The sequence below is a fragment of the Cyprinus carpio genome, chromosome B20 (genome assembly GCF_018340385.1).
Source record: "Cyprinus carpio isolate SPL01 chromosome B20, ASM1834038v1, whole genome shotgun sequence".
Taxonomy (NCBI): domain Eukaryota; kingdom Metazoa; phylum Chordata; class Actinopteri; order Cypriniformes; family Cyprinidae; genus Cyprinus; species Cyprinus carpio.
The window spans coordinates 23,588,255-23,601,992 of NC_056616.1; the positions used below are offsets into that span (position 1 = coordinate 23,588,255).

The following is a 13,738-nucleotide window of genomic DNA, read 5'->3' on the forward strand; positions in this document are numbered from 1 at the left end:
CTATATATATATATATATATATATATATATATATATATATATATATATATATATAATTAATTTTAAAATAATACAATACTATTAATTGTAATAATAATAATAATAATAATAAGAAGAAAAATAAGGGTGTTACTGAAAACCATAGCACTGTTTTATTCAGTGTCAGGTATAATAGGAAGATTGTAATGATACTAAAAACATTTTACAAAAAAATGTATTTTAAATATTTAAAAATTAAATAATATAACAGTAATGTGCTTTAGATGTCAGATTTGTTTTATTTATTACAATTTATTGAGATGGTCTTTAGAGAACGTCAATTAGGGTAAAAAAAAAAAACAAGTATATAAAAATACAGAAACAGTTATTCAGTACTTATTACTGCCCAGATTGAAACCAACACAGTATATTTAACTGTGTTGAGCTTCGGTTTCTATTTTTAAGTTCAAACAATTCTGAAACACTCCACATTCTTATGCGTTTCATCGCAGAATCTAATGGGTTTCATTGCTGACATAAGAAATTTTAAATGTTAATAATTTAAATCATCATTTGATAAACTAGTTAAAAAATTTGAATATATCCTACTTGAGATGATTAGTGATCAAGTAAACAAGTGATCACACAATACCAACAAACACAAACAACACCTGTTCATTGCTTTTATATTATATAAATTCAGTTCAGTTGAAATGAACACACACACACACACACACACACACACACACACACACACACACACACACACACACACACACACACACACACACACAAAATACAACGTGATTTAAAAGTCCCAAAGGAAAAATAAATCAAAATTCAAGGCCGGATCAAAACTATAAAAGATAAATGTGCTACTTGAGATCACATTAGAGTTTGGCTTCAAAAGCTTGTGCCGGTGACGCTTCCACAGGGCCCTGCAAACAAAAAACACATCATCAGTAACAGATATCACAGCAAACCGACGCCCCCTGTTGGCCACAAACCAGTTTCATGCACACATCTGCATTTCGTATGTTAGTGGATTAAATGAAGGTTAAGTACACATCGAACATCAAACTACACATACACAAACGAACAAAGCTCAAAGGTGAAGCGTTCAGACAAAATAGGCAAAAAATCATGAACATTGGACTCTGAGAGAGAATCAAAAGCACAGCCGAATCACTTTATAAGCGATAATTAAAATGAGCCTCATCGATCGCGAATCAGAAGTGCTGATCGCGTGTGCCACCCATACCTGAACCACAGTGAGCAATAAAATCAGGCAATGATTGATTGATCACGTGTGTGGAGGGTAGAGAGATGTCCCACTGTGAACCTGAACGTCTAACCTGCCCAAAGCTGCCTGTAGACACACACACACTGATCTGTAAACATGAATGGATTTGGACAGATAGGAAACTAGAGAGAATGAGATGCTCAGAGGAGGTTGAATTAAAAACATCCCATTCATGATGAGTGGAAAATAGAATAGAATAAGCGGAAAAATGGAAAGGAAGAACAAGATAAGTGGAAAAGAGGAATGTGAAGTTTTTTCTTTCAGTTTTTGAAAGAAATTAGTACTTTTATTCACCAAGAACACTGAGAATTGATCAAAAGTATCATTTACAATGTTACAAAAGATTTCTATTTCAAATCAGCACTGTTTTATTGACTTTCTATTTAAAAAAATATGAGTTCCATTAAAATTTTAAGCAGCACAACTGTATTTAACATTGATGTGTACAATTATTGTCATTCTTATGACAATATTCTTATTTTAACATATACACACAGGACTAAGTCATTCTACAACATTTACGAATTTGTATCCTGTTTACGAATTACCTGACCAGTTAAATTAGATTCTGTCTTTGTATGCATTTGTCCCTCAGTGATCTGTTATTCTGTCATAGGTTATTACATTTTCATTTATTTTATCATTGTGATAATCTTTTTTTTCTTTTCTTAATTGTCGTTGTTCTGTGTAAAAGCAAAAACACTAAAATAAATGTTTTTTTTAAAAAACTGTATTTAACATTGATAATAAGAAATGTTTCTTAAGCAGTAAATCAGCATATAAAAAATAATTTCTAGAGGATCATGTGACACTGAAGACTGGAGTAAATTTTAAACTGTAATAATATTTTACAGTGTTACTCTTTTATTTGTATTTTAATCACATAATCAAATGATCAAATAAATGCAGCCTTTGACATTGCGTGTAAAGATGAGCAAGACTGATGGTGAAGAACAGGATGAAATGCATTTATAGAGCTGGTATGATTCTCAGAGCATTTCCCGTGTGTCATCCAATCACAGCGCTGGAATGTTAACATAAAAAAAAGTTTAAAAGCGCCACAGGAGCTGCTCGAGGCCGAAGACCCTTGAAAATCTGCAGGAACACAGTAACGTTCCTGCTGTGGACGTTTGAAACAACAGCTATCAAACCAAAAACACTAAAGTTCAGGTTAAAACACAACGACACAGAAACATGAGATAAAAACAACAGGAGTGTCATTTTCTCTAGTATCTGCAGCACATGTTAGAGGACATGAAATGATTTCTGTTGTATCAAAGCTAGCAGAAAATACAAAACATGAACTTATTGCTGGATGGGAAGGTCATGTAAACCTTTATCTAATTTATATCACCAATATAATGCATATAATGTATAAAATGTAATTGTAAAGTGCACTTGTGTAAATGTTTTGCTGATAAGTTTGGTTTGATACTTACGGCTGCCAGAGCTTGTTGGTTTGCCAGCTGTCTGCGCAGATCAGACTTAATACAGGCTGAGATAAAGAACAGAAATGCAATGAGACACACATAATTACATTTAACATGCACCAAACCATCTACTAAGCTGACTGTTGCAACCTGTAAGCTCTAGTCTATCTAATCAGTACCTGAATTGGGAATATAAAATCGACGAATCCCTCAAAATACTTGTCCAGTTTATATTTAATCAAAATCAAAATAAATAAATAAATAAATAAATAAAAATTATTTAATATATGAATTCTATTTTTATGCATTTTGAAATAATTTTGTATTACAATAAAATATTACTACCTTAAAAATGCTATAAATATTATATTATTTAAATAATGCAATAAATATTGACCCTAAAAAAGATATGACGTTGGTCAAAATAATAATAATAACAATAACAATAATAAGAATGATTAAAATAATAAAAAATAAAAAATTCATAATTAATAATAACAAAGAGGAAGCTCAATCTGATAAGACTTTTGAGATACAAGTCATTGTCAACAGAGAAACAAAGTTGAGAAGTAATTAAACTTTGCACCTCTATGCATAAATGTTATATGAATGACTGTATAATTACTCCACGTGAGCTTTTACTGCCTGAAAAATTAGCCGAATATTAACCAGGAACAACCATTTAAATAACTCCAGCCAAAATTATTATTGTAATTATACAAAATTATACAAGTTTATAAATATTTAAACCATGTGCCAACTATCCCCGACCTGGCATATATGAAAAACAAGCTTGTCCTGACAACAAAACTAACCATATGATTAAAATCGACCTTCATTTTAGGTGCTTTTTACATGTACAACTAACTAATGTGAAGAGACACAGAAATCCCATCTGGCTCCATGTTTGGACCTAGAAGGTTTCTGGCTGTAACTGTCCCAAAACAATGTTGCTTTTCCTATATTTACACAACCCAGTGTTTTTTTTCTGTGTTTAATAGCTTAAACATTAACTGAAACATCAGAGGACACTGCGGCTTTCATAATGTCAAATGAATTTCAATATGCAATGCTTTCCAAGAAGCATTATCATCACCAGGAAGCAAAACATTCAAAAGTAACTAGACCAAGAGTAGGACCAGAGTAAAACACAACAGTTTCACAGTCCCTCAAGGATAAGCTCTATACACAATTAAAGAGGAACAAATACCCAGGTAGATGAGTATTGAACAGTCTGCACCTGTAATGATGGTTCCTATCAGCAGGAAGGCACACAGGAAGAGATTTCCAGCCAGAGTATTAAAAGAGTCCATGATTTTGCCCTGACAGATCGTAAATATGATCCCGAATACCTGCAGTAAGAAATCACAATTAATATGATTGCTGATAACTTCATATAAACTCTCTAAAATAATATAAAACTCAATACAAAATAAGACACAACTCTTAGAAATAACATAATTATCATCAAATATCACACACAAACCTGTGCGGAGCAGTTCAGAAGTCCAGAAGACGTCCCCTCGGACTCTGGGAAAGTCAATTCAACAGCAAACTCAAAACCGAGGGGAAGGTAACCCGTCATGAAGAACCTGCATAAATAACAAACAAAACATCTAGGGCAAACTTATATATACATTTATTTATAACTATATATATCTATATATACTGTATATATAAAGAGAGAGAGAGAGAGGATTTTATTGTATCTCAGATATCACAAAACAAAACAGAAACAAACTGTAACAACATCAAAAGAAAGAATAAAAATAAAATGTTTTCAGTTGAAATCTTGTAGTACCCGAGGGTTCCTGCTGTGATGAAGACCACCCACAGGTGACCCAGATCCAAGGTAAAAGCATAAAGCACCATACCCACAAGCGACATCAGATACACGGCTAGAGTCGTTTGTCTGTGGAGAGATGACATAACAGAGACATGGGACAGGCTAAATCTTTCATCAGGATCCAACATGTAAATCCTAGTATGATTAGGCAAATGAGTTTGATGATGTCATTCACAGCTGCTGCAAACACATGCAGATCCAGAAAAAACATTTCAGTTCATTTCATAAAACAGCAGAATCTAACATATATCTGGGTGTTTCATCAAAACCTTTTGGTTTTGGAGGAAATGATGGCACAACTGTTGGATGAACACAATTTGTGTACCAAAATATATCAATAATTTTCACATCATAAAAATTTAAATGATTTATGATTGCTTTTTGTTTAGATTACTGGTTCTAAAAATTTAATGTTTTTATCATGGATTTTCATGTTTTTAAAACCGAACATCTGGGTTTAGGACAAGGGGAAAACAATTAAATCTACACTACTATTCAAAAGTTTGCGGTCTGTACAATTTAAAAATCAATCAATAAATAAAACTTTAATTCAGCAAGGATGCATTATATGTATTAAAATACATATATATTGTTTTAAAAGATTTCTATTTCAAACAAATGCTGTTCATTTGAACTTTCTATTCATCATAGAGCTCTGAAAAATAAACTCTATTACAGTTTTTACAAAATTTGAAGCAGCATAACTGTTTTCAAGATTGATAATAATGAGAAATGTTTTTTCAGCATATCAGAATGATTTCTGAAGGATCATGTGACACTGAAGTCTGGAGTAATGATGCTGAAAATTCAGCTTTGATCACCGGAATAAATTATATTTTAAAATATATTCAAATAAAAGTTATTTTAATTTTTAATTTTTTTTTTTTTCAGGTTTTTTTAGTCAAATAAATGCAGCAATGGTGAGCACAAGAGACTCTTTTCAAAAACATTTAAAAAACCTTACTGACCACAAACTATACTAAACAGTATAGTGTATACATAAAAATTATCTGAAGAGTAGCAAAAGTACATATCATTAAACTCCAGTGACACAATATATCTGAAGTTGAAGAAACACCCATTAACCATATTATTAATTTGTGTAATTTCTGTGAAATATTCTGTGTGGAATGTGTAAATGTATGTTTTTATACTTAAAAACATTTTGTTCTTCGTTCTGCCGAACAAAAGAAACATCACAATGCCCAGGAAGGGAAGGCGTGCTGCGAGGGGTCAAATAGACTAAAACAGAAGGTCACATGGTCTCTAAAGTCTAGGTTCATTGGGCAGAGATTCAAACACCTGGACAAACACACTAAACCAAAACATATGAACAGACCCGTGGGGGGGGGGCTCAAGAAGGAATGAAGACAAATGTTTATCGAGCACTGTCTTCGTCTCAAGAACATTTCAAGATTAAAGTCCAGCCTCTTACTTGTATGTCTTAGATCGGTCTAACCAGATCCCACAGATGAGGGATCCTACCATGCCAGCGATCACGATGGTGAGGCCGATCCTGCCGGCGTTCACCTCCTCTCCCTGTTCAAAGCAGAGCAAATTTTCACATGCATTCTGTTTGACCAAAACTGTATTAAGATCAGTTCTCTGGATAAACAAATAATATAAGTCATGAAATCCACCAATAATGCTAATTAAAAAGTAACTGAAGAGATTTCAGTGATTTATGTAAACTGCATGTAGGTCAGGGGCTTTCGTGATTGGCTGGATCGGAGGTGGGTGAGAGGGACTTACAGGATAGTGTTCAATGATCATTCGGTTGAGAAGCGTACTGACAGCGTAGAAACAGCCAACATTCAGCCCTGAAAAAAGAGAGACAAATGAAGTCAAAAACAGAAACAGGCTGAAACAAGCATAAACTTGAAATTAAAAAGTAGCCTGTTAGACAGCTGGTACGGTGTGTATCTACTAAGCAGTACATGTCTTCACATTTCTGAAGCAGCTGTAAAGATATAAAGAGCTCTGCATTCCTGCAGGATTATTTCTGTCAATGTTCAGCCAGGTTAAATGCAGCTACAGGCTTCTCATGCAAGTGTTGCACAGGTGTGTGTGTGTGTGTGTGTGTGTGGATAGATCATAAACTCTTACTGTTAATGTAGTTTATGCCAGTCAAGATATTACTATTTCTGTTTAGTACTTGTTTTATATTTTTTCAGATGGGTTTTTCAGAATTTTGCACAATTTTGCACAATCTCGCAAATTACATTACATTAAATTAATCTTCATGCCATCACAAGCTAGTCATATCTAATACATAAATAAACATATACACTAACATTAAAATCTTAATGTTTTTGAAATAAGTCTCTTATGGTCTCCAAGGCTGCATTTATTTGATCAAAATTACAGTAAAAACAGCAGTATTGTATGGCTTTTGAACAGTGCGTATTTATAAATAACTAAAATATATATTTGAATTTAAATGCGTAACAAAATCCACAGCAATGTATTAAAATATAATATAAATAATATTTTATTTTAGAAAGAAAGAAAGGGAAAATTATGTGGCTGAAGCTGCTGAACGATTTGGTTTCCTGGTTTGAGACTAGAAGGAGTAAGATACTAGTGCGAATATTTTATTCTATAATATATGGATCAAGTCCCTTCATTGTGCTTTGTGTTTATGTGAGTGTGTGTGTTTTTGACTGTTTTTATAGGCACAATGTAACTATGACTGAAACAGCACATGTGTGATCTGAGGAATCATTTATGTCTGTAGCAGGATAAGTTATGTTCTGAAGTTTAAAAAAAAACAATTCATGCTAATGTTTTCAGTAACAAACTACCACTGTGTGTTTAAATGGCAAGCAAGTATAATAAACCCCAGTTTGAGGCCCTGAATGGATCTGTTGTGTGCAGAGTAAGACATTTACCATAAGTGATGACGAGAAGGATGAAGGCTTTGTTGCGAAGCAGCCTGTGGATGGATGCTGTATATGAGTAGTTCTCTGGAGACATCCGCCGAGCCGCGGCCTGAGCGTGGGTGGGAGGGATGTCTGGACGCTCCTGAAACACTGACGAGAACATAAAAACACCAACTCATCTGGTCACCAGTCACATACATCACAGAGAACTCTTCATTTACATATCATCACTGTTGGGCGGAAGCCTCATATATCCATATTTTGCCATTTTTCTTTTATTTTTTCATAAAGCATTGCTATAATTCTTTATGTCTGTATGTCTATGGTTTTCCAAATATTTAACCAATGAAAAAGTATTCAAATGAGCTTGTGACTGAACCTCAGAACAACACTAGATCCTCAAACTGTCATCAAAAACTCACAGAATTAATTACCACACACTGTTTTCAGTTCTCTGCTAGTTTGCGATGTAAGGGTAAATAAAGAACTGGTTGTTTGAATTAGTAGAGCATCTTCTTTACTCAAGAAACATGGTCTATAAAGTCTAATGCTTTGTGTATTTAGGGAGCAGTGAAGAGTGTCTTAGTCTTGTCATGGCCAGTGCTGTCTTAAATAACCTTTGCTTAGCATTTCATCTTTTATAATATTAGATTTTAGCAAAATTTACTGAGAGACACAAAAAGCTGAGCATCAACATAGCTACGATATATTGGTAGACTGCTAAGTTGAAGTTGAATAAAATGACTAAAACTGAAATATAATAAATTTGAAGGGGTCATATGATGCGATTTCAATTTTTCCTTTCTCTTTGGAGTGTTACAAGCTCTTGGTGCATAAAGAAGATCTGTGAAGTTGCAAAGACTAAAGTCACAAATCCAAAGAGATATTCTTTATAAAAGTTAAGACTCGTCCACACCCCCCTAAAACGGCTCGTTCTAACACACCCCCACATCTCTACATCACTATGTGGGAAGATTTGCATCACGACGCCCAAATTTTCACACAAAGAAAGAAGGCGTAACTTTTATTCTCGTTGTAGTATTGTTGTTGCCGCCGCCATGTCGTATAGACGCTGTGTGTTTCACTGTGAAAGTGAAACTACTTTGTTTGACCTTCCAACAGAGGACGATATCCGCTTCGTCATGCCTGGAGCTGATCCGTGCTGGTCGCTGAGGAAATACATCAACTTTGCACTGTGTATCGCTGAATCGGCTTTCACCGTGGACGAAGTGGAGTCCAGCCCGGGGTCGTCACCGTGCCGTTCTCAAGCTGGCCTCCGCTCACTCAAGCCTGCCGTGTGTGACGCTGTGTTTCATTGTGAAAGCAAAACTACTTTGTTTGGCCTTCCAAAAGAGGATACGACTAGAAATCAGTGGTTAAGTTGTATTTACAACACTGTTCCAGAACGGTTCGACCCAAATATTCAGATGTGTCCAATGCATTTTGTGGAGGACTGTTTCCTGATGTGCCGGCTGTTCTGACTCACAGACTTTAAGTACGTTTTTCATATTTAAAGAATTTTCCACTGATGATTCAAACGCGATTTTTGAGAAGTGTAGAGTAGCGCTTGTTGTTTGTCGTTTCTCCGATCACAAATGCAGACATGGTTTTATGTTTACGTGGCACGATGCAACACGTAAAAAGACAGTAAAAGTCTTTATAATCAGTAATTATGTCCCCACTGGATGCAACCAATGCTTTGTTTGTAAAGGGTTTTATTGGTTTTGTCTCATCGTGCCAGGAGATGGCATCACAGTATGTTAAGGGGCGTAACATTTCGGTCACACGCTTGAGGCATTCGGCCAATCACAACGCACTGGATAGTTGGCCAATCACAGCACATCTCACTTTTCAGAACAATGAGCTTTGTAAAAATCACAGCACATCTCACTTTTCAGAACAATGAGCTTTGTATACAAATGGTCGACAGAATTTGTGCTCTGCATTTAACCCATCCAAAGTTGAACACACACACACACTGTGAACACACACCCGGAGCAGTGGGCATGCGGCGCCCGGGGAGCAGTTGGGGGTTCAAGTTGGGGCATAGAGGTACATTCACTCCCCCCACCTACAAGCAACAACCCTTCGATTGGGAGTCCGATGTAGGCCAGTATGTGTGTACTGGAAAATAATGTGTTTTCTGAACCTTAAACCCCATAAACACATTTCATTACACCCAATACACAAAATAATGTTCTTTTTAGCAACGTCACATGACCCCTTTAAAGCTAAACAGAAATATATATTAAAAAATATTAAAAAGATATGTATAAGAATATTACACAAAATACAAATAACAAAATTATTAAATTATAAGCTAAAATTAAAATGAATCATCACATGTACATTTCATTAAGCCAGTCCTAGATTGCACTGTGAAAAAAAAAAAAAAAAAATCCATCCAAGCTGGTGAGGTTTTGGCACAAACCTAATGTTTAATAAATGTAAACAGTTTAAAATAAAAGGTGTTTGAATAAATAAATAAATAAATATAAAAAAAGTCATATTATAAAATAAAAAGTCAATCATGTCTGTGTGTTAAATACAAGAGGTACATTTGGGTGGAAATCTTCTTTAATCCAATGTTTTGACATCTGTGAATGTTTGTGTTTGAGTAAAAATTTAGCCCGCTGTCCCCAAAACGGCAGGTGACTGAACTTTATTATATTTGCTCTATCAAATATACACTAGATATTAAAAATGGCAGCAGAATTTAAATTGCAGAGCTATTAAGACAGAAACACTAGAATCTTCTGTTCTTGTTCTTTACTAAAGACTTACATAACAGAGCAAGTTAACTGGTTATTTTGAGGGAAATTAGTAGAACATTTTAACCTAAAAATAACAATTGTCATCATTTAACTCACCAACATGACTATTTCTTCCACTGAACACAGAAGGGGATGTTTAGCAGAAAACCCCAGGTATGCATTACCATTCAATGAAAGCAAATTGGGAAGGGAACTCAGACAATTACAAGAAGCATTATAAAAGTACAAAATTTTCCAAAAAAAGGTCTAGAAAAAGAAATACATTTGCTTCCAGTCATACATTTTTGGGCAAACTGTCCCTTTAACTCTTTAAAACATCTTGTGATTTTCTTCTTTAATTGCCTAAACAACGTTTTTGCTTGTGAGAGCAGAACTGAATTCACGTGAGTGCAGCTCAGAATGTGACAGGATTTTTTTGTGGCTTTGTCAAGATAAAAACGAGCGGCTCAGCATTTAAACAAAAAGCAAATAGAGTATAGAGAGAGAGCAAAATGGGTTGAAACTGAAAGAAATCTCATTTCCCCTTTTGTCATTTGGGTTAAAGGTCAGACAGTCATCAGCACTGACATACTCCATTTGCACTCGTACAAGCTGACTAACGAAATAACGGCATTAAATAACGGTGCCAACAAACAATCATTTATATGCTATTATGTGTATAAACTATAAATACAAAATCTGTCTATGTACATGCAGGAAGAAGAACAGGGTAAGACTCAACAAAAAGAAGAACAGACAGGCACTAGAAGATATTAACACACTAAAGCTTCATGCTGCCTACATGGACAGCTGGAAACTCTCTACATAGGCAGCAACTCCTCATGCCACAAAAAAGACTTACAATCGATTTGATTTAAGCATTCTGCCAAGATAGCAAGATAAACTGTTATTTCTTTGTGAAAGACGTGCAATAATTTGGATAAAAGAAGATATCACATCTAAAGCATCTTAATTATATTGCATCTCTTCATATGACCTTTGGAATGACATAGAATAACTGACGTTTGCACTTACCAATGACAACCAATACAAACAGGAAGGTGGCCACCCCTGCCGTGATGTAGAACATGACTCTGATGTGAGCCGCCAACTCGTCCAGATCGTCCACATTTGGAACCAGTATTGGTGGAACTAGGAAACCTATGGCGATCCCCAACTAAAAAAAAAAATAATAAAACATTTCTGAGGTTAAATGAATGCCACATTTCCAGCTAGGCTTGATTTCATACATAACTGTGTTTTTAATACTGCACTCACTTTGTTTCAATCCACTGCCTAGTTTTCTATGTTTTGAATCAACGCACCATGAATATAAATTTGGGAACAAGCAAGGGCCGTTTCCACATAATACTGGGATTCTGAAAACTCATAACTGTCATGCAACTATGCGGTTGCACATGGTATTTACTAACAACACTGTTTAATCCTGTGCTTGTCCTCCATTTGTCAATATGGGTTCCGGGGACCAATTTAAAAGTTCAGAGAACAACAGAGTAATAATAAAATAGTAAAAAGAGTAATTATATATATATAATTATATATATGTGTGTGTGTGTGTGTGTGTGTGTGTAAATAACATGAAATAAAAAAAATGAAAATAAAATAATAGAAATAAAAAAATGAAAAAGCAGCTTAAGGCTGAGAAAAAATAAGAGTAAACAGACAGTGTAAAAAGATAAGGTTGAGGCAATTGTCACATGTGTTTTATGTTATAATTTAAAAAAAATTATACTTGTTGGATAATAGAAATATATATATATACATATATATCTTGGCTCAAAGAATGAGAGCGAGTGTGGGCGGGACTATCTTTTTGCTGACCAATAGCAAATGGGGCGTGTTCAAGATACCTGTGTGGAAACAGTCATTGTTTTTACGTTTAATGGCGCTAGTGGAGCGAACATAAGGCTACACACTTAAGCTTAACTTTCACAGTACAATACAGTTAAATGAGCAATGCTATTATTATAATTTTTTTACTGAAACCCACCTGATTTCCGAAGACCCCGATGGAGCACGCAGTGGACACTTCTTCCGATCCGAACCACACCGACGCGATGCGCGAGGGCATCCCGAGGATGAACACTTGAGCCACTGAGCACGTGAACTGACCCAAAAATGTGACCGGAAAAAGGTCCGGTCTCGCGCTGGCCACCTTGATCCACGTGCCCGTGCAATTCAGAGCCGCAGCCACGAGCGCGATGACCCTCAGCCCCTTTTTATCCAAGAGCCACGCGACGGGGAAAATGAGCGGAATGTACGTCAACATGTAAATCATGGACATCCAGTCGATGGTGAAAGAGTCCACGCCGTAGAAGCGCATGAAGATATTGTTGATGATTCCGTATTGAATCCATTGATAGGAGTTACACAGCGAATACAAGCTGAATAAAAACACTATGACCCATCTCTTTTTATATAAACGCGTTTCCGGCGGCGCGCTTCGATGTTCAAAAGTCACCTCAGCATCAGTCGCGGCTGTTTTCGAGAAATATTTATTATCATTCACCTCTCCGTCCACTGGCTTTGATTCATCACACATTTTCACTCAGTTCAGAATTTCTCCGAGACTGAAACATTCATTCATTCATGTTGAGGGAACGCCGGCATTCTACTGAAACTCACTGTAGTACTGTATAACTTGTCAAAGTCTGTTCTAATTAAATACTTACTCTACATGACAGATTAGTAACATATTACCTGAGTTTAACGCTAGCGGATAAACCTCCCAAATTATTACATTCTCTGCTCGGATTTAATAGTCTCCGGTCTCCGCAGCAGAAACTCTTTAAACATTCGTTGAAAGTTTCGCCAGCGTGATGAAGTTCCTGACATAAAGTAACTAACTAGAAAAGAAATGATAAACAAACCGAGGGCAAAATAGGCGGGGCTTCACTGTAAGGCGGTTGTGTCAGTCACGTGACATTCCTGAGCAAGTAGAATGACGATAGTGTACACTGTAAATCTAACAGAAAACGTTTCAAAAACAAACTTAAAGAACAGGGTTGTGGTTTGATCAGGTAATTGACATCCGTAAATACTTAACACACTTTTCTTTAAAATTTCAATGAAAGAATTATTGACTTATTTTGTGTTGTTAATGAACAGCAACGCGTATACTCGCTGTTTATTTACCTGGTTTATGAGGCGGACAATTGTACGTCGAAACTACATTTCCCATGATCCTCTGCAGTAGCTCAAAATAATAAAATACACAGATGACGCCAAATCTGAGCGCACGTCACAATCACAATGGGCATGAAAGTACTTATTAGCGCAGCAAATATAAGTGAAATATAATGTTTATAACAGGAACTCTGATAATATGCCGCACTGGTTTGTAGCGATGAGAAGCGGTCACGTGGTATCTGTTGTTTTTCTCATCATTGTCGGGATGGAACGGGACGTTTGTGATAACAGAGCACATCAGTTTACTGAATTATATTACAGAGATGTCTGGAGTGGATTTCACCTTTTATTCAAGACACCAATCCTAAATTAATATATCTAAAGGATTATAATTG

At 35.4% G+C, this 13,738-nt stretch overlaps 1 protein-coding gene across 4 annotated transcripts; it reads right to left on the minus strand.

Annotated features, from left to right (window-relative positions):
* Positions 1 to 696: 696 nt before the first annotated feature.
* Positions 697 to 13,071, minus strand: LOC109112686 (feline leukemia virus subgroup C receptor-related protein 2-like). Of its 4 annotated transcripts, XM_042746429.1 has the most exons (11): positions 12,205 to 13,070; positions 11,229 to 11,370; positions 7,450 to 7,590; positions 6,311 to 6,378; positions 5,994 to 6,097; positions 4,514 to 4,624; positions 4,199 to 4,304; positions 3,953 to 4,064; positions 2,722 to 2,777; positions 1,241 to 1,348; positions 697 to 917 (listed from the first exon to the last, which is right to left on the minus strand). In XM_042746429.1, exons 1-10 carry the CDS (start codon positions 12,754 to 12,756, stop codon positions 1,283 to 1,285), a joined length of 1,458 nt encoding a protein of 485 aa, XP_042602363.1. In that variant the 5' UTR covers positions 12,757 to 13,070; the 3' UTR covers positions 697 to 917; positions 1,241 to 1,282. The 4 variants fall into 4 exon arrangements, with proteins under 4 accessions (XP_042602363.1, XP_042602364.1, XP_042602362.1 ...); XM_042746430.1 differs by lacking the exon at positions 1,241 to 1,348; XM_042746428.1 differs by having other exon boundaries at positions 697 to 1,348.
* Between the last annotated feature and the right edge of the window lie 667 nt (positions 13,072 to 13,738).

Bases quoted from the DNA above. Each gene is read 5' to 3' on its own strand.
- LOC109112686 (XM_042746427.1), bottom strand. From the start codon at position 12,756: ATGTGTGATGAATCAAAGCCAGTGGACGGAGAGGTGAATGATAATAAA. The intron at 7,591-11,228 runs GTAAGTGCAAAC...TGTTCTCGTCAG, and splicing joins GTTTGTATTGGTTGTCATTG to TGTTTCAGGAGCGTCCAGAC. The intron at 6,098-6,310 runs GTAAGTCCCTCT...TGCTTTGAACAG, and splicing joins TGATCATTGAACACTATCCT to GGAGAGGAGGTGAACGCCGG.